The sequence below is a fragment of the Myxocyprinus asiaticus genome, chromosome 14 (assembly GCF_019703515.2).
Source record: "Myxocyprinus asiaticus isolate MX2 ecotype Aquarium Trade chromosome 14, UBuf_Myxa_2, whole genome shotgun sequence".
In the NCBI taxonomy this organism is placed as follows: Eukaryota; Metazoa; Chordata; class Actinopteri; order Cypriniformes; family Catostomidae; genus Myxocyprinus; species Myxocyprinus asiaticus.
The window spans coordinates 9,909,773-9,931,906 of NC_059357.1; the positions used below are offsets into that span (position 1 = coordinate 9,909,773).

Here is a 22,134-nt window from a genome sequence, read left to right on the forward strand (position 1 = left end):
TAACTAATCTGCTGGTAATTGCTGATGTGCACCCTTAAAATTCCTAGGGTTAGGGTTTCTCAGTCTATTCACACTTAAGGACCCTTTTTTCATTTCTGGATTTGGAATACGGTATTAAACTAGCAGGGTAAAACTTTTATTTTTTTAACCTTAGAAACACAGTTACGATAAGGCATTAGAACAGTAGACACAAACGTGGGTCCCAAAAGAACAGTGCACACACGCAACAAAAATAAAACTTAAACGAGAAAACAAAACGCACACACATTATATTAAATAACTTGTGTATCAGGTTTTTTTTTTTTTTCTTTTTTTTTTCTTCAGTTTGGAATGCCCAGTTCCCAAATGTGCTCTTAAGTCCTTGTGGTGACGTAGTGACTCGCCTCAATCCGTGTGGCGGAAGACAAATCTCAGTTGCCTCCGCGTCTGAAACAGTCAATCCGTGCATCTTATCACGTGGCTTGTTGAGCGCATTACCGCGGAGACATAGCGCGTGTGGAGGCTTCACGCTATTCTCTGCGGCATCCACGCACAACTCGCCGTGCGCCCCACCGAGAGCGAGAACCACATTATAGCGACCACGAGGAGGTTACCCCATGTGACTCTACCCTCTCTAGCAACCGGGCCAATTTGGTTGCTTATGAGACCTGACTGGAGTCACTCAGCACATCCTGGATTCGAACTTGTGACTCCAGGAGTGGCAGTCAGCGTCTTTAATTGCTGAGCTACCCAGGCTTCCTGTATCAGTGTTTTCTAGTCAAATTAATTCTTCAATTAAATTAAACAATCTTCAAGCATTTTTACATAATTTAAATATTTACAGTAGTATATATATAAATGGGTTTGTTTTAAGGCACTTAGATTTATGGATAATATTTCCCTAAAATAAAAATATTGTTAGAAATTTTTTTTTATACTATATACTATTTATAGACTATATTCTGTCTTTATACCAAAAGTTATATTTCTACTAAAATTTTTTATTTTTTATTTTTATTTTTTTTATATTTTAAATATTTATTTATTTATTTATTTATTTTTTTAATCCCCTTTTCTCCTCAGTTTTTTTTGGAATGCCCAATTCCCACTACTTACTAGGTCCTCGTGGTGGCGCGGTTACTCACCTCAATCCGGGTGGCGGAGGAAGTCTTAGTTGCCTCTGCTTCTGAGATCGTCAATCCACGCATCTTATCACGTGGCTCGTCGTGCATGACGCCACGGAGACTCGCAGCATGTGGAGGCTCATGCTACTCTCCGCGATCCACGCACAACATACCACGTGCCCCATTGAGAGCGAGAACCACTTAATCGCGACCACGAGGAGATTACCCCAAGTGACTCTACCTTCCCTAGCAACCGGGCCAATTTGGTTGCTTGGGAGGCCTGGCTAGAGTCACTCAGCTCATCCTAGATTTGAACTCGCGACCTCAGGCATGTTACTCAGCGTCAATACTCGCTGAACTACCCAGGCCCCCAGTAAATTACGTTATTACATTTATTGACACTTTAAGCCAATTATGCATGTCAGAGGTCCTGCTGTGTACACAATAGAAAACAAGGGATCTGTTGATTCAATTTCAGAATTTCAAAAAATGCACTCATGATTAATATTAAATCTGTTCATAAGAAGTTCTAAGGATGGGTACATATCCTTAACCATTTTAAAATGTATTTCCTTAGCTTTTGAGGGAATGAGAAAAGAAAGATACAGTTGTGCTCAAAGTTTGCATACCCTGGCAGAAATTGTGAAATTTTGGCATTGATTTTGAAAATGACTGATCATGCAAAAAAACTGTCTTTTATTTAAGGATAGTGATCATATGAAGCCATTTATTATCACATAGTTGTTTGGCTCCTTTTTAAATCATAATGATAACAGAAATCACCCAGATGGCCCTGATCAAAAGTTTACATACCCTTGAATGTTTGGCCTTGTTACAGACACACAAGGTGACACACACAGGTTTAAATGGCAACTAAAGGTTAATTTCCCACACCTGTGGGTTTTTAAATTGCAATTAGTGTCTGTGTATAAATAGTCAATGAGTTTGTTAGCTCTCACGTGGATGCACTGAGCAGGCTAGATACTGAACCATGGGGAGCAGAAAAGAACTGTCAAAAGACCTGCGTAACAAGGTAATGGATATTTATAAAGATGGAAAAGGATATAAAAAGATATCCAAAGCCTTGAAAATGCCAGTCAGTACTGTTCAATCACTTATTAAGAAGTGGAAAATTCGGGGATCTCTTGATACCAAACCAAGGTCAGGTAGACCAAGAAAGATTTCAGCCACAACTGCCAGAAGAATTGTTCGGGATACAAAGAGAAACCCACAGGTAACCTCAGCAGAAATACAGGCTGCTCTGGAAAAAGACGGTGTGGTTGTTTCAATGAGAAGAAAATGCCAAATTTACTGGTGTCTCCCTCCGCAGCTGTATTTGAAACCCCATCACAGCAGTGTTGCACTAGTTTTTATTAGATTTTTTTATTCCAGGTTAATATAATACAAGGTATACTAATATAAATGTACTTTAAAAAGTTGAAAATGGTTTTCTTAAATTACCCTGTCATATTAGGCGAAAACGCGTCATAGTCAGTGAAAAGGGTCCCTTTTCGTTTCTCGTGGGAGGAAAGACAGGAATGGTGATATGAACTAATGTGATCATCATACTTCAAAAGATTATGATCTGATTAAATAAATGCACGCCCTGCTTCCATCAGAGTGAAAACACGGCACTGTTGTGTTTTCTCCATGCATGTGGGGTCTTGTGAGTGTTTTCAGCTGTTGCAGAGCAGTTCACAATCAGTAAGCCATATTGGAAATTTATGACAAGCCATCACTAAAAATCAACTGTTGATGTAGTGTTGATGAAATATGACAGTGTTTACTTTTAATTGTTTATATTGTAATACGTTGTAGGTAGGGCTGGGTGTTTTTTCAGATTTTTTTTCTGATTAATTCAAATTTGCGTTTTGACTTTTTGTTTTTTTATTTTTTTTTTTAAATCGAGATTTTGCAAAAAATATTGCAAACACTATAGTTACGTTGTAAATCCACCAAAGGCTGAATAAGGAAGAGAATAAAAATTAATAGCACTTGTCTTAATGCCGCTCCCGATCTGATCAGCTGCACGTGTGTGTCGCGCTCCAAATGAACGTGACAGGTTAATAACACGGGGACTGATATAAAAGACAGCGGTAATATTCCCAGTACGATTGTACACAGTGTGATTATAGCTCAGCTTCGTCCATCATGCAGGTATGCACCGGCTTAAGACCATAACTGGCCTCAGCGTGATGTTGATGAACAGTCTCCTTTCTTTTCTTTTTACCCATAAAATGGGCACTTCATTTCAAATCCTAGAGAGGCTATATATGGGAGAATCAAACATCCGCCGCTCCGTTTGCCATGATGATTCAGATAGATCGCTAATTATTGCTTTGTTCTGTGACGTGTTTTAAGTGTACTGCACCTATAGCCAACATTTGGCAAGCGACCATTTTCACAAACTTTGCTAGTTGAATTGTAATGATACATTATTTCATATTGCTGCGCTGCTCGGCGTGAACCGCTAGAGGGAGCGTCTCTATCTGCAGGGGATTATGAATATACGCACACATTGTTTGATATACAATAGTACTTTTTAGAGAAACTTAATTTATAGATTTGATTTCTAGATAACTTTGTAGATATACTTGGTTTGGATAAAATTAATACCTATACTGGCTAAGAATTATTTAGCAGTTTTCTTATTCTGTTATTTCTAAACGTCTGGGTTTATTAGATTTTAATTTATTTTACATTTACACTCCATTGACAACTTCCCACTGTGGTGCATTTGTAAATTTTTCTGGCACACCTTTGTTTTCTATAATAAAAGAACTTGGATTTCTCTATCCAGGTTGCCTTGCGTTCTAATAAAGAACATACAATTTGAATCATGTTGGAGTACATTTAAAAGTTGAAAAAATGTAATTGTGAATCGTCCATAAGTTTGACAAAAATCGAGATTTTATTTTTTTTGCCATATCACCCAGCCCTAGTTGTAGATTATTGTAGGAGTGCACGTTTTACAGTGGTGGCCAAAAATATTGGCACCCTTGGTAAATATGAGCAAAGGCGGCTGTGAAAAATATATTTTTAATGTTTATCCTTTGGAACTTTGATTTAAAAATATTCACAAAAATCTAACCTTTAATTGAAGTAAACTAATTGAAAGGTTGGGGAAATCTCAATTATTTTTCTCAAACATTTTTGCCACAATAAATTGGCAACCCTAGAAATTCTAATGAATTAAATATATCTGAAGTATATTCCCATTCATATTTTAAATTTTTTTTAGTACACCTGGGTGACAAGGAACATAATTGTTCAGCCATGACTTCCTGTTTCACATGGGTATAAGTGTGGTAACACAGAGGCCAAATTCTCTTAGTCATCCATCACAATGGGTAAAACCAAAGAATAAAGTTATGATGTGCAGCAAAAGGTTGTTGAGCTTCACAAAATGGGAAGTGGCTATAAGAAAATGGCTAAATCATTGAAAAAGCAACTAACTCCTGCAAACATTTAATAATAAGAGTCCCTAATGTATTTCAAAGTTAAATTGCCTTTAAAATTAAAAGTTCCACACTATGAAGTCAAATCACTGACTTGCATTAAACAAAAACTCTGCAGCAACCCTGCATTAACAGCATGCATTGCTGACAATTAATTTTTTAAAATTTATTTTCACCAGAAACTTTCACACAAAGAACAGTTAATTTTCAAAAGAATCTTAAATTCTAGTGTTTTTATAGGAAAACATCACTGCATAATGATGATATAAATCATTGATTGCTAGCAGTTGTTTGTTTCAGTACATTCTTGCATTTAATGTATTTTTTTTTTTTTTTAGGGTGTTGGTGGTGGCCGGGCTAAGCGATATTCGTCACAGCGTCAGAGGCCAGTTCCTGAGCCTGCACCCATGCACATAGGAGTGATGGAGGGCCATTATTATGAACCTAGTGAGTGCAGTGCTGCTTTTGGCCCATAGGGGGCACCTCTTTGATAGATGACTGAATCAAGGGACATTTGTGCATCACCCATTTTTCTTTGATTAGTACATTTTTATGAAACTGTTAAGGTTTGTTTCGTGTGAACACTCAAAACATTGGATAGTTTAGGAAAAATGTAACCGGCACAATGTTTTTTGTGGCTTCGTTCATGTAAGATAATCACTCTAATGTCTTTACGCAGTGTCTTTCCAGGGACCAATCTACACACACGGGGACAGCCCAGCGCCTCTCCCCCCTCAAGGCATGCTCGTTCAGCCTGAGATGCACCTGACTCACCCCACCCACCCAGGTGAGAGACAGAACATCTGCTTATTTCCTTTTGTTTGGAATTGGTCGCTTATCCATACAGAGCTTTCAAAGTAATGGAAAACCTTCAATAACAATCAATAGATGCTTTCTAGGCCAAATATCTGGATGGATAGGGTTCCCATGCTTTTTTAGTTCTGTTGAATTAACTGACACATCTGTAGATAAAAAATGGGAATGTTGTCTCCATTTACAAAGCAGTAGATACTATTCATGCTAAATATCTGGACAGACAGGGTTCCCTTGCTTTTTAAGTTAAATTCTTTGGTCAAAAAGCATGGGAACCCTGTCCGTCCAGATATTTAGCTTGAATAGTATCTATTGATTTGTAAATGAAGACAACATTCCCCGTTTATCTACAGATGTGTCAGTTAATTCAACAGAAGTCGGTGGCTTTCATGTGTAAACTAATTTCAGAAGAAACTTTTGGAATGCATTGGTGAGCAGAATAATAACCTGTCTATGCTGTACTTTGTCTTTCAGGCTTGCATCCGCACCAATCAGGAGGGCCCATGCCCAATCCGGCTCTTTATGCTGCCCCACCCGTTTCTTTGTCAACTGGTCAACCACCTCCACAGCAGCTGCTACCCCCACCCTTCTATCCCCCACCAGGTGTCATGACCTTTGGGAACACCAACTACCCGTACCCCGCTGGAGCTACGCTACCTCCAATGTACCCCAACCCCCAGGTGAGCATGTTTTCCTGTTAAGACATTAAGTGCTGCACATAAGTTCCAGTTACAGACAGTTCCTGTCTGTCCGTCTGTACATCCTTAAAAGGATAGGTCCCTTTAAGGTCCTCTTCAGACATTCCATTCTCTTCTTAACCTTTGAGACAGAGATATGGGTTCAGAATTAAAAATGCAAGGTCAAGGGCCAAGAGACAACAAACTACTTGAGTTAAAGGGATGGGTCACCAAAAATGTTTTAATTGTTGTAAACAAAAATGTTCCGTGCTCTGTGATGTCATACAATGGCAGTTTATGGTGACCACCTCTTCAGGCTTCAAAAGGATGCAAAATAAATCTTAACAAATTATTCTGTGTGACTCCTGTCTTGTTCTGAAGGCATACGATAAGGTTTGGTGAGAAACAAACCTAATCAAATTTATTATTTGGTGAAAATCTTGACGGACTGTTGCTCCCCTGTTCATGAGAGTGCACGAGCAGCAGTTATGCTGCTCACAAGATAGGTCGTTCAAGCGAGAAACTTCTTTGTTGTTGTTATAACTGGATCACCAAAGATATTAACAACAGAGAACACAACTAGGGCTGCCCCCTAATAGTCGACCAAATGTTAGTCGATGAGAAGAGTATTGGTCGACTAAGATTTGATTGATCAGTTGGTCGCAGAAAAAAAAAAAAACTCCACAGGAAACCGACGAACACCGGTATTACCGGTGGTTGGATGCCAGGTGGTACTATGGGGCAATTTTCGATAAGCAAACACAAAGCAAGACACCTTGATTTCAAACTTTGAACTTTTTTATTTATTTTAATAAAAAATTCAAATGAAACTGGGGAAAAAAATAAGTGCAATAAAAATGTGTGTTCAGCTTTTTAAAAGATGACTTTACAACAGCTGTGAAGGACAACATCTCTCTGGCAAAGAACCTACTTCATCCCTGCATTCTCTATCGGTCGGGTATTTCGTTGTCCAGGAAAATACATGTGTGTGAATGAATATATATACTGGCAACCAGAAAAAAACATGAGAGCATCACACACAGTAGAGATACTTTCAAATATAAGAAAAATATATCCATTACAAGCTCTAAAACTGCTCCAGTAAGAAATCATTCATATCTATGATTTGTTTACTGTCTTTGGCATTTTGCTGTAACACAAATCACTAAGCAAATGCATGAAGACGCGGTGCCTACATTGAAGGTTAAACATTTATATCTGTCATTAGTGGTGTTGTGACCAAGATTAATCTGATTTAAATTGGGATCCTCACAGAGTAGCGCTGGGATGAGTGACTGAGATATTGAGAGCACCTGGAGACTGTGTAGGTTTGATTGACACCAAAGCGCTCATGTTAAAGAGAGTAAAGCTAAAAGCACTCATGATTTCTCAGTCTCTATCGCTCCATACAGCATCTGATTGTCACTACTCATGTTACATCACGTGTACCCAGATTTGTATTCACATGTTTTTGTTGTTTTTAATTAGTTTTTATACCTGTTAGCAGCCTCTCTGTCCTCTTCCTACTCACTGTGCAGCGAGTCAGAATAACTACCGTAATGACTCTAGAAAATGGGCAACTTAATATTCATACACATGTAGTTCTTACACATTTTAAAAAACAAAACGGCATATTCATGTGAATTACATCATGTCTGAATGTTTAAATTTGTGAATGCTTAGAATTGCCAACAACTCACCCTCCAGAGGCCACTCTGTCGTGCTTCAAGGGCTGAGCAAGTGCTCAGAGGATTAGAGTGTGATTCCCTGCGTGTTGCAAAAAAGATCGCCTTAAAGCTAGGCATGATCGCCTATCACAGATATAAGACTAAGATTGGCTGATTTCGATAGGTGCTCCCCTAATAAAATATATATATCCACCTTTCCATTTACCGTCAGGCAAGTCTCAGTCTAAACATGCAGGCGGAAAATTACTTACACAAATGAAGACACAAAAACAATTATAAATGTAAAAATAATAATTATAATGATGAAAGTAATTACTGAAATATAAATCATGGTTTGAAGTGAACCTGTTTTTGTATTTTATGTTTTAATCACAGATGTATAGGCTGCAGAGTTGCGTTCACAATGAACCGCTCTGTGCAAATAAAGCGAACTAACCTCAAAGCACTGAGAAGGTGAGATAGAGCTGATTGGTGCAAGCCAGAGTACAGAGAATTACAGTAATCCAAGCATGAAGAAATAAAAGCATTGATCACAATTTCAAAAGTTTTCCTGGATAGAAAAGGTTTTGTTTTAGCTAGGTGATGTAGGTGGAAAAAACTCGATCTAACCACTTCGTTAATTTGTTTGTTGAACTTTAGGCTACTATCAAAGACAAAAACCTAGGTTCTTAGCGTGAGAAGTGAGATGAGGAGTGAAGTCAATGTTGTTCACTGTTTTAAGCAGGAAATTAGCTGTCAACCAGGTTTTGAGTTCCTGCAGACAATCTAAGAGAAGGTCAAGAGCTTGTTTGTCATGACGTTTTATAGGTACATAGATCTGTGTCGTCAGCATAACAATGAAATGACACCCCATATTTGTTAAAAATAGCACCCACAGGAAGCATCTATAAAGAAAATAGGGTTGGAGCGAGGATCGATCCCTGCGGAACACCACAGGTAAGCTGTGCCACAGAAGAGGTGGCCCACTGCAACAGAGAAGCTTCTGTCTGATAGATATGACCGGAACCAATCCAGAGCCGTACCTTGAATACCAACACAATGCTCAAGGCGTGAAATAAGGATATTGTGGTCAACCAGGTCAGATGCTGAGCTAAGATCTAAGAGGACCAGGGCACTGACATTCCCAGAGTCTGTAGTCATTAGGATGTCATTGAGTACTTTTAGTAGAGCAGATTCTGTACTATGCAAAGCCTTGAAACCCGACTGGAGAGGTTCAAGGATAGTTCATATTTAAAAATGATTGCAACTGGGTTAAAACTGCCTTCTCCATAATCTTTGCAATAAAAGGCAAGTTAGAGATAGGCCTGAAATTGATACAGATAGCGGGATCCAAAGTGGGTTTTTTGAGGAGAGGTGTAACCATTGCAAGTTTAAGGCAAGTCGGGACAGTCCCAGTGCAGAGACAGTTGTTAATAACAGACAGTAAATCTGGACCAATAGTGTCAAATATTTGCTTGAAAAAGCATGGTGGTACATCATTTGGAGATAAGGTAGGATTTAGAGAATTGGAGAGAAACCAGCTCAAATTCACTCTAAACAGCTGAACAAGATGGAGTCTCAACCAGGTCATGAACATCTGGCAGCAGCTAAGATCAAATACTGGTAATCTTTTTAGTAAAAAAATTAAGAAAATTTTCACATGGATCCACTGATGTCTCAGGAAAAATAGTTGTAATAGGATTTAAAACGGCATTGATGGTGGAGTAAAGAGTTCTGGGTCTATGGGAATTTTTAGTTATAATCTCTAAAATAGATATTTCGATTTAGCAGATTTGACAGCTTTTTGGAAGGTGGACAGTGCATTCTTCATTATTTTGTAAGACACTTGTAGATGGTCCTATTTCCATTTACGTTCCGCCTGCTGGCAGATCTGTCTGAGAGATCGCATAGTGTCATTAAACCATGGCTCTGATTTTGGTTTTCGGTGAAGTGCCTTTAGTGGAGCTGTAGAGTTTAAGGTATTTGAACAGATGGAATTGAACAAGTTGAAATGTTCCTCAGCATCCCAATTATTTGATGAAGATGCAAAATCCAGAGGTTTACGGACCTCGTTATATGCATTTAAGAAGTCTGTAGAGGAGCGTGGAGAAAATATACGTGACAAATGTACCTGAGATAGGACTTTCATCACAGAGTCAGAGAGAGAGAGGTTGAAAATAGGATTGGATTGTGATCAGAAAAGGTGTTGTCACAGATTTCAATGCTGTCAACAGATATTCCATGTGTTAATACCAAGTCAAGTGCATGACCATGTGAATGAGAGGGGCCATTTACCCACTGAACAAAATCCAAGGTGTCAGTAAGGGTTGAAAACTCCATAGGTAGTGGATTAGAAGCACAGCATAAGTGAATGTTAAAATCACCCAAAAGTATAATGCTATCAAAGCTTGTCACAATACCCCCCTAGAAAATCAGCAAATTAATTTGATAAAATCCTTGTTTGGTTGTGGAGGTTGGTAGATCAATATGAACAACACTGGATTACCAAGTTCTATATGGAGCAACAAAACCTCAAAGCTATGATATATAGCTGTAGGTACGGAGCAGCAGTGAAGTGTGTGTTTTATAACCGAAGCCAGACCTCCGCTGAGACCAGTGGTCCGAGGGGAAAATGAGCAGTTCAGAGGGACTAGTTCAGAAAACGGACTTAAGTCTTCCGTTTTAATCCAAGTCTCTGTGACAAAGAGAAGACCCCAAGCTTTGTGAAATAAAAAAGTCATGTAATAAAGTTTTGTTTACCAATGTCCGTGCGTTGGTAAGTGCAATTCTGAGCGGTAATGGTTCACTAGCAGTAGCTGTTACACCGCTGATGATGCGGAGATTAAGGTGGTTCACTCCTCCTCGGCGTGTCCTGGGTTAAATGCACCGAGGGGTCCCGGCAGGCGAGTCAGGGGAAAGTGAGCGAATCCACCAATGAGTTATCTCCAGTGAGTGCCACATGTCGTGCCGTCGGTAGTAGAGATCCGGTGTTGGAAGGGCCGGACCGGCGAGCAAGATTCGAAGCCAGGCCGTACTTCCATCTAACCGCGACACCTGCTCACTTGCCACGTCTCCTGCGGCGCTTCCTCCGTGGAAGATCAAAAGCCCTCCAGCGCAGGTAATAAGGGATGTTTGGTGAGGGGGGAGGCAAGCACTTTTAATAATATAATAAAGTGCGTTTCTTCAAGTGTGTGTGTGTGTGTGTGTGTGTGTGTGTGTGTCTACAGGTAAATAATTTGTATTATTAATTTTGATAATTATAATAGCCTAATAATAATAATTTAATACATTAATGGGAAAACGAGCCACATATCATCTTGACATGGTCAAAGTCATCAGCTATTGGTGATCACTCTGACCATTGTCGAACCCCGAGATCATCGTCTGTCGGCACAACCCTAATGTGCATTTCTCTCTATAAATTAACAAAATGTTTAGACAGTCTCCTTGCTGGTTTTTCAAAACATTCAGAATCATTACCACTTTTGCCAGTGTACCTGCAGCTCGCTTCATGCGTGCGCTTATAAAATTTATATTTTAAAGGCTCATTATTATGGTTTATTATTTCTCTGTAATGTAGAACAGTGTTAGCAATGTTACTTATAATGCATAAGTAACATTGTAATAAAAGTTACCTGTGCAAAATGGAAACACTATCAATGCATCATATCATGAACAAGATTTACAATCTATCAGTGTGTGAATCAAACTCACTCAGAATGCTGACACAGTTTCCCACACATAATTTTTATTAAGCTATACCCATGTATGTGTTTATAGACAAATGACATGGAACTGAAATCACTAACAAAAACGATTCACTTCTCCATAGTATCTCAACAGTCACTGCCTGGAGACGGATGATGTGAGCTCCACTGTCTTCACTCTCATTGGTAGTCGCTCCTGAATATCACTTGTCATTTGCATAAAGTTGAAATATTCTCAACTTTGTCTTGTCCTACCACCCCTGGAATTCACTAGATCAAATCCCAGGGCGTGCTGAGTGACTCCAGCCAGGTCTCCTAAGCAACCAAATTGGCCTGGTTGGTAGGGAGGGTAGAGTCACATGGGGTAACCTCCTCGTGATCACTGTAATGTGGTTCGTTCTCTGTGGGGCGCGTGGTGAGTTGAGCGTGGGTGGCGTGAAGCCTCCTCACTAGCTATTTCTCCGTGGCAACATGCTCGAGCCACGTGATAAGATGCGCGGGTTGACTATCTCAGATGCAGAGGCAACTGGGATCCGTCCTCCGCCACCCGGACTGAGGCGTATCACTACGTGACCACGAGGACTTAAAAGCACATTGGGAATTGGCCATTCCAAATTGGGAGAAAAAGGGGGAAAATCAAAAAAAAAAAAAAAAAAAAACTGTCTTGTCGCTCGATGGCAACCTCTGTTGCCACGGTCCCTACAGCTCCTCTCAGTCGCTCTGCTCTCATTGAAAATCATTGGATCATGTCACTGTGTTGGGTGATGTTGCTGGGGGTGTGAAAGGGGCTTTACTAGTACTTTTTATCCTTTCCTAAGAAAGCCAAATGTTTCCAAAAAATATTTGTACAACAGGGCAGAGTTTCAAAATAGACACATCTAAAACCACTTGCTGTTTTGAATGAAGGCATGTAAAAGTAACTAGAGTCCTGCATTCATTTACAGTTTTAATCATTCGGACTAGGAGACCAAGGATACAGGCTTTATTTTATGAAACATTTTCTGTTCATAAATGCTTAATTTCATTATGAGGTGAACAGCAGAAACGGGAAGAACTCTATGCTGCTCTAGAAAATACAACAAATAGGAACAACCTGAAAACAGGACATTAAATTACTTTCTATGCATTTTCTCTCCAGGCACAGGCACAGGTTTATGGTGGTGTGACATACTACGATACGGTACAGCAGCAAGCTCTGCCCAAACGCTCTCCGCCCCGACGTTCCTCTCATCCAGTTACAGTCAGACCTCCCCCTCCTGAGGTAATAGCAAATTTCACACACACACCTTTACACTCACATTCCAGCACACTCATGGTTGAGATTGGCCTCTTAAACATTTTGCTAATGGATCTCTGTATTTCAGTTTGAACTAAGCATAGAATCTTTTCTTAAACCTAGTGAACTGCCTTTGTGTCTTCTGCCTACATTGGCAGCTACCTTCTAAGGGGTTGTTCACTAGGGATGTGCAAAATTACCAATTTTCATAATCGACTAGTCGGTCGGTTGTTTGAACGAGTAGTCTGTGATAAAAATAATAATGTATAAAGTAGGCTCTTGTGATCACTTGACCCTGATCAAACGCATTTGAGGCATATTTGGATGCCAAGCGCAGCATTTCGACATGGTAACTAATGGTTGTGAAACAACATATAAATAGACTAAATAATGATAATGTCTTATTGCACAAAACTATCATAGTAAAAAATAAGAAAGACCAGTACAGAGCGGGGCAAAACCATTTATGCGTATGCTGAATGCACAATGACACGCTTCAATGTAAACCGAATGCTTGGGAGTCTCAAGGCGATCCTCGCTGCACAGTGTGCACTCAAAAGCGCAGAACTGCAAGATCAAATTAAAATACGAATATATTTCAAATTTAAGAAAAAAATGCACATTTAGCATTTTGGATGTGTGCCAAGAACTGACAAAGACTTCAGGAAAGTCCTGCACTAAAAAAGGTTTAACAGAAAGCAAGTATTTCAGGATGCTTTTTAAAGTTCTTTTTAATTAGAAACGGCATCTAAAAAAACAGCGCCCCTGCATGAGACGTTGAATAAACTGAAACAAAGACATTTGTCTAGGGCGTGTTTACATAGAAAAACAAATGGATGGTTGCAAAAGCGGTGGAGGTACTTGGCCATTGCGTCTTGCTCTCATACAAGCGTTTCTCAGATTAAGCAATGAGTTGTTTAAATGCTTTGTCAGGAAAGATGTTCAACTTGGAAATGTGTCTCGAGATTCTCGCATTCTGTTCTATTCTGTTGTGTTCCATATGTTTGAACAGTCCCTGGCCTGGGCTCATAGTCTGAGCCGCTTCACCACTGAGTTCAGCCGAATACCACTGCTATCTGGGAATATTGCTACCCTGTATACACTAATGAATGAAAAACAATGTGGTATTTCACTGTTATTATAGCTTGGATCTGGGGTAGTATACTGTGGCAATAGTGTAAGTGTAAAAATTTGAGAATATGGACCGACAAACTTTTTATTTATTTTATGCACATTAGTTGAAAATGAGATGCTTTTTATTTTTTTTTATTTTTTTTACAGCCAGGAATGTTCTTTGCAATAATATAATGGTGCTGTATGGCATATGTATTTATTGTGTCCTCTTGTGGACTAAGGAAACAACCTTAATTTAAAAATCAGCTGACTTTAAAATTTGAATATAATTTGAATTTTGAAAATATTTAAGGTAAACTTTCAGATTTATTTTCTCTGCTCAGTTGATAGCCCTACTGCAAGATAACGTGGGCATGCATCTGTTTCATGACATCAAGCAGTTTAAACATATTTTATTGCAGCTATTTATTTAATCCGTTTCAGACAGAATCAGCAAAAGACTTTAATCTCTCCAAAGCACCTCAAATTTGGGAGCATTACTCACAGCAGAGGATTTAACGTCCGACAGTGATCGTCTTGTAATGTGTTGTTGATGTGGTGCACTGATGGCGGTAACAGCAGCGGTGCATAAATACACTAAACTTAAAGCATTAAAGAGACGAAAGTTCTTGTAGAGGGTTTTACTGTGGGGACTATTATTCACATAAGCACAGCAAGCCATAATCACGCAAAAACCGCTCTCAGAGAAGTTGCGTCTCCTCAATTAATTTGAGAATTGCGTCTCCCATTAAAACCACCACCACTTAAAATATGAATGTTATTAGTTGACCCCACTAATCGACTAGTCTGTTTTTGGATGACTAGTTGATTAGTCAACAACCGTGGCACATCCCTATTGGTCACATGGAATCTGTTCTTCCTGTAAAAAAAGAAAAACAATTCTGATGTAAACTTGCATTAAATGAGCAACTTTGTGATGAGTCTTGCTTTCTCAGCATCTTGTTCACAGGCCAGCCCAAATTTGGGATGCAGGAAACCTGATAGTTGAAGTAGATCATTCAAGTTAAACTCTTTAAGCTCGAAATGGTAATAACTAGAGTCTTGACCAACACAAAATAAGTATTGTTTTAAACCTTAGAATCTCAACTTTACAATGCATGTAAGCATTATGACCAAAACTGAACAAGTGCTTTGAAATTTGCAGACAAACCAGATGTGTTCCGTTTTGATAATTTATTAAATTTTGCACTGTACATTATTGCAATCAGTAAAAACATCAAACTCATCAAATAGCCATGTGTCATAGGCTGGTTGTAATCTACTCTTTTAGAGCTTTCCAACAACATATTTGTTTACTCACAGAAAAAAATATAAGTATATGTCTTTGACATGTTTCATGTGAACAGGTGTTGCTCATATGCCGCGTTTTCACTTATAACTTCACAGAACATAAAATATCACATCATTACTTGGAGGCGATTATCTTTAAAATGAGCCCACACAAAAAGTAATCAGATGTGTAGATCATTTGATAACCCACATGAAGCACAATGTGTGCACACAGCATCTGGCTGTTTGGCATCTTTCTATCTGGCTACAAACATGTTAGCTTCCCTGGATCAGATGACGTTATCAGAAATGCTATAGGAACGCTAAACCAATTGGATTGGGTTCAGATTGCTCCAACCAGTGGTGGTGATAGGGGTGTAAATCGGCAGTTTTATCACGATACGATCTTATATCGATTCTCTTAGCCAACGACCGATGTTTGCGATACCTCAGTATTTGCCACGATAAGATTTCGTTCAGGGGCCTGCTATCGATATTACGATATTATGTGCTAAATTTTTCACAATAAATTACATTATCTCACAAATGCAACCAAAATATAATTTGAATATTTTATTGAGCTCTCTGAAAAGTGCAAATCCAGTATACACATTGGAACATCCACAACGAAAAAGATACTTCAGTTCTAGAAAAAAATACAGAAAAATAAATATAAAAAATAAAGTCACATGTGATCATCAATCGTTTGATGACAGCTCATGAGGGAAACACTACAGTGACAATTTGTCATCTCTACAACAGTCAAGCAAGTCTTTCAATCCAAAATAATTAGCCTACATAACCATGACAGGAAAGTATGTGCTATCCATGTTTTTCTTGTCTACAACTTACACAGTTGTATTTTAAAATTCTGTTACAGTTTACTGTGATAAATGTTAGTAATGGTGTTTGTGTAGATGTGTGGCAGGGCAGGTTTTTTTCTTCTTCCCTTGTCAGCGCTGTTCAGAATATCGTGGCTGTTTAGCCGTTTGAATTGGTTGAATTGCTCCATAGTGCTTTAAAATAGAAAATTATCTTGTAGAATTCAAATGCGCCACGATATCAAGGGAAGCCTGATTTAATCGTGCATGTGAGACGCTCTGCACTATTCTGTCACCGGAGCATGCACCTCCTGCTGACGGGCGCGTAGGGATGGAGCACAGCGCGACTTCAATCACTCCGCGCACATCCATGTCCCACATGAGAAGCGTTTTTAGCGATGATAAAATGAGATGAATATCATAAGGTTGCTGCATCGCCTGACGGAAATGCGTGCGGACGTGTTGCATCTTAAAAAAAAAAAGTACATCGCCATTTATGCATTGACATCGCATCGTTGATTATTTGATCGATGCATCAATCCAGAACGATGGATCGTTACACCCGTAGGTGATGGTCCTCCATATTTAGGTAGAGAGTCATGTGATCAATCAGTAATTACATATGGCCACCAGAAGATGGTGCCAAGTACATGAAACAGACTCAATGGTGACTCAAATGACACAGAATGAAACCCATTCTGTGAAATCTCATTACTAAAATCATTACTAACCTCTTTTTTTTTTTTTTGTTTCTTTTTTTTTTTTTAACCACTCCACAGATTTCATATTAGCAAACTATAGTTTGGGCAAATCATTTAGGACATCTACTTTGTGCATGACACGAGTAATTTTTCCAACAATTGTTTACAGACAGATTGTTTCACTTTTACTTGCCTATATCACAATTCCAGTGGGCTAAGATTTTACATACACCAAGTTAACTGTGCCTTTAAGCTGCTTGAAAAATTCCAGAAAATGATGTCAAGACTTTAGACAATTAGCCAATTAGCTTCTGATTGGAGGTGTACTTAATTGGCAGTGTACCTGTGGATGTATTTTTAGGCCTCAGTGCCTCTTTGCTTAACATCATTGGAAAATCAAAAGAAATCAGCCAATACCTCAGGAAAAATATTGTAGACTTCCACAAGTCTGGTTCATCCTTGGGAGCAATTTCCAAATGCCTGAAGGTACCACGTTCATCTGTACAAACAATAGTACACAAGTATAAACACCATGGGACCACGCAGCCATCATACTGCTCAGGAAGGAGACATATTCTGTCTCCTAGAGATGAATGTAGTTTGGTGCGAAAAGTGCAAATCAATCCCAGAACAACAGCAAAGGACCTTATGAAGCTGCTGGAGATAAAAGGTAGACAAGTATCTAAATCCACAGTAAAACGAGTCCTATCTCGACATAACTTGGAAGGCTGCTCAGCAAGGAAGAAGCCACTGTTCCAAAACCGCCATAAAAAAGCCATACAACAGTTTGCAAGTGCACATGGGGTCAAAGATCTTACTTTCTGGAGAAATGTCCTCCTGGTCTGATGAACTGTTGGCCATAATGACCATAGTTATGTTTTGAGGAAAAAGGTTGAGGTTTGCAAGCCGAAGAACACCATCCCAACTATGAATCATGGAAGTGGCAGCATCATGTTGTGGGGGTGCTTTGCTGCAGGAGGGACTGTTGCTCTTCACAAAATAGATGGCATCATGTGGAAGGAAAATGATGTGGTTATATTGAAGCAACATCTCAAGACATCAGCCAGGAAGTTAAAGCTTGGTTGCGGATGGGTCTTCCAAATGGACAATAACCCCAAGCATACCTCCGAAGTTGTGGCAAAATTGCTTAAGGACAACAAAGTCAAGGTATTGGAGTGGCCATCACAAAGCCCTTACCTTAATCCGATAGAAAATTTGTGGGCAGAACTGAAAAAGCGTGTGCGAGCAAGGAGGCCTACAAACCTGACTCAGTTACACCAGTTCTGTCTGGAGGAATGGGCCAAAATCCCACCATCTTATTGTGAGAAGCTTGAGGTTGGCTTCCCAAAACATTTGACCCAAGTTAAACAATTTAAAGGCAGTGCTACCAAATACTAACAAACTTCTGACCCACTGGAAATGTTATGAAAGAAATAAAAGCTGAAATAAATCATTCTCTCAACTATTATTCTGACATTTCACATTCTTAAAATAAAGTATTGATCCTAACTGACCAAAGACAGGGAATATTTTCTACGATTACATGTCAGGAATTATGAAAAACTGAGTTTAAATGTATTTGGCTAAGGTCTATGTAAACTTCTGACTTCAACTGTAATTTGTTCTTATGTACAATTATGTTTTATTTGTTTGGAAAGGATTTTGAGCACTTGGAGAAGTTTTTGGACACTATGATGCTATAAATTTTGATAGCTTTGTTGTATCAACACAAAATTTTACTCAGTAACAGGTGACATGATTGGGAACATAAGTTTTTTGGAGCTATCTTATTTACTCCCTGATATAGAATGTCAAATCCCCCCCCTCCCAGTTTCTTAGTCTGAGTCTCAGAATTTATCAATCTATATAATTAAAAATGTAAAGTTTTATTATTATTATTATACCAAACACTTGACCCTCTTTTTTGTTTTTTGTCGAGTAATAAGCCTTTAATTTTGGGTATGCAACTGAAACAAGAAATCTTTTAAAAACACCCTCGGAACTTGAGGGTTATCACATTCAGCTTCATAACCAGTTGTTGATGGTGCCAACAGTATAATGGTGTCTCTATGGGGTGGGGTTTTGGAAATTGAGCATGTCTTATTTAGATTCTAAATGTTGTAGAAGTTCCAGAATGGCTAACAATTGCAGTTTGACTCAATTTGACTTTTTTTTTTTTTTTTCATCAGGACCAGAGCAGAAAGCCCAGTGAGGAGATTCATTCCTAGCTGATGGGACAAGGAGGCCGAGTGTCAGGACCAGCACCATTTTTGTATAAATTGAATTCACCATTTAGGTTTTCACTTTAATTTCCTTTTTATTAGTTTTTGTTTGTCTTGTGAATTTTATTATGCCTTGCTTGGGCACAATGTCTTCATCCAATGTCCTGTTGTGTTTTTTTTTTTTTTTTTTTTTTAATTCCTATTTGTTATTTTCTTGACCAGCATAGTGTTTTCCCCATATCTGCTGTTCAACTGGGAATGACAAATGCAGTTTTAAACAGAGTGTGACATTTTTCACCTTCTGCAGACTGATTTAAATTGTACATGACTGCTGGACTCCTTACTTTTAAATGCCTTCATTCAAGACAGCAAGTGGTTCAGATAGTTTTCCTCAGTTTCGCATCTCCTTTGCTCACATTTTCATTGGAAGGTAGAAATGTGTTACTAAGAACTTAAGTGTGTTGAATTCAGATGTTCGTCTTGACCTTGAGTTTTTAAATCTGAACCTGCATCTCTGTCTCTGGTTACGATGAGGTCCAAATCAGTATAATGCTTAGAATGGAATGATGCGTTTAGTACAGCAAGCAGCTGAACATGTCAAAAATGAAAATTCTGTCATTTACTTACCCTCATATTATTTCAAACCTGTATGACTTCACATGGAAGAGAGTCATATGGGTTCGAAACAACATAAATGTGAGTTCGTGTTTGGGTGAACTGTCGCTTTAAGGGCCTACACAAATTTAATGCCACTTTTTTTTTTTTTTTTTTTAAAATCAAGTTTTTTGTATTTAGACTCTGAATGCTGTTGGATGTTGGCAGACCCATCATAATCTGTGAATATGTATCTTTTGTATGTTCAAAATGTTCACAATTTTCATTAAGAGTGCTGTTCCTTTCTGACTGCTCTACCCACCGTGATGGTGCTAGCCCTCCCTCAAACTGGGGCTGAAACCCTTAAACTTCCTCTTTTCCCTTTGTCCAGCTGTCCCTTGTATCTTTGACATGTACTGTGTTGAATTCAATACTGTAATTATATCAAAACAAACCGTTAACCTTGCCTGATACTGACTTGATTGACAGTGTAACTGCTTGATGGCTTTCTGTTGTAAGTGTACATATTAAAGTATATTGAATCCAGTTTGAGTAATACTAAAAGTTAGTCATCTAAGAAATACTGTCAATATGAACAAAGTCAGCAGGGAAACCTAGCCTAGGCTTCTTTGAGTTTAATTTTTAAAAATTATTTTGCATTTCTCCATTGTTTTCCACTTTTTATATATATAGTTTATGGTTGCATTTATTTTCTTTCAGGCACACTGTACAGGCATGCATGATTTTATAGATATATTCCTTTGTGAAAGCAGTTCTAGATGGCGTCTTTGGCTGTGAGCTGTTATTCTTTGCCCCATTGTGGGAGTGCTATTGATGCATCTATTTCAATTGTTCCCTTTTATGATTGTTTCAGGAAAAAAACCACAAAAAAAAACCTAACAGTATAACTGAAATTTCGTTGTTCCCAGCATTAAGACATGGCTCAAAGACTATTAGACTGGTGTTGTATTGCTTTCTATGCCTTAAAGAATTAATTGGTTTGACATATCTGTTTTTGTTTGATTAGACCTGACAACACTGTGAGGACTTGTATGTTTCATAGGTGTTTGAATAATATTAAAGGTGTTTCATTGTTGACGTTGTTTTGTGGAGCAATATCAGGAGATGAAATTAAACAAGAACTGAATCTAACATTCTAGTTGTCTTGGACTGTTGTGTTAAAAGGTGGTTTTGACTGGTTTTTGTACAGTTGCGGTGTAGTTTTTCCACCCCAAGAGGCACCAAACAGAATTGCAACTAGATTGTTTGATACAGCGATGTTGGATTAACCAATGGTGGTAAGTTGGCATGGGCGTTTTTAAACCGGGATGGGCATTTATTAACCACTGCTATTGCTAAAATCAAATGTAGGCAGTTCCCAACACCTTTCTCAATTCAACGACACCATCCGTATTTACAATAATAATATGCCTTTGCTCACTTTAGTAGTTTAACCAACAATTCGACGTCAGACTAGGCCACAAGAATCATGATCTGTCACATGAATTCTGTTTAGGCTATGTTATATCTACCCTCTGGAAAATTAGCACATGGAGGTTACCTATTTTGATTAGTTGAAAAACGCCCAATGATTTGGAAATCTGCAGTTTGGCTGAACTGGGAAACCATATTTTTGCAATTCTGTTTGTTGCAGCTAGTGGCAAATTAGCAGCGCTACCACTGTCATGGAAAACTTGTATGTAAAATTGTAGTTTTTTAAAAATTATAATTTTATAATTGTCTCTAGGCCTGAAAAAGACATGAATTTTTTTTATTGTGAATATACACTCACTAAGCACTTTATTAGGAACACCTGCTTATTCATGCTGATTATCTAATCAGCCAATCGTGTGGCAGCATTGCAATGCATAAATTAATGCAGATATGGTTCAGGAGCTTTGGTTAATGTTCACATCAACCATCAGAATGGGGACAAAAATGTGATCTTAGTGATTTTGACCGTGGCATGATTTGTGTTGTGCCAGGCAGGCTGGTTTGAGTATTTCTGTAACTGCTGATTTCATGGGATTTTTATGTACAACAGTCTCTAGAAATTACTCGGGTGCCAAAAATAAAAAACATCAAGTGAGCGGCAGTTCTCCATACAGAAACGACTTGTTGATGAGAGCGGTCAACGGAGAATTGCCAGACTTGTTCGAGCTGACAGAAAGACTACGGTAACTCAGATAACCACTCTGTACAATTGTAGTGTAGATTCGCAACCTGAATGTGCAGCTGACAAATCTGCAAAAATTGCATGATGCAATCATGTCAACATGGACCAGAATCTCAAAGTAATGTTTCCAACATCTTGTGGAATCCATGCCATGAAGAACTGAGGCTGTTTTGAGAGCAAAGGGAGCACCTACCCAGTATTAGGATAGTGTTCCTAAAAAATTGTGATGAAGGGCGAATTCCAATCGAAACTGTTCATCCCTATGCCCTACTCACTACGAAGGACAGAGCTCTTGATGTAAGGACTCTGAAGGGAGCATGGCATTACAATTTGAATGTAGCCCTCACTAAAGAGACCAAAAAGTTTTGTGAAAGGGACCTATGTAAAAAAATAAAATCAAATAACTTTCTTCTGTTTGGAACAACCCTTCCAGCGGCATCCCTTTTCAAAGTGCCCTTCAAGTGTGCAAAAATGCAGTTTGGAAAACGCCCAAAATCACTTACTAACCTTTTCTGT

The 22,134-nt window shown here is 38.6% G+C and overlaps 1 protein-coding gene across 3 annotated transcripts in view; it reads left to right on the forward strand.

Annotated features, from left to right (window-relative positions):
* Positions 1–20,594, forward strand: part of LOC127451769 (protein CASC3-like) — a 32,637-nt gene extending 12,043 nt beyond the window's left edge. For all 3 annotated transcript variants that reach the window (XM_051716698.1, XM_051716697.1, XM_051716699.1), the window contains 5 exons: positions 4,900–5,008; positions 5,241–5,348; positions 5,849–6,054; positions 12,564–12,686; positions 18,816–20,594. In XM_051716698.1, the coding sequence (XP_051572658.1) occupies positions 4,900–5,008; positions 5,241–5,348; positions 5,849–6,054; positions 12,564–12,686; positions 18,816–18,854 (585 nt within the window). In that variant the 3' untranslated portion in view covers positions 18,855–20,594. The remainder of the gene's footprint in view (positions 1–4,899; positions 5,009–5,240; positions 5,349–5,848; positions 6,055–12,563; positions 12,687–18,815) is intronic.
* The last annotated feature ends 1,540 nt before the right edge of the window (positions 20,595–22,134 follow it).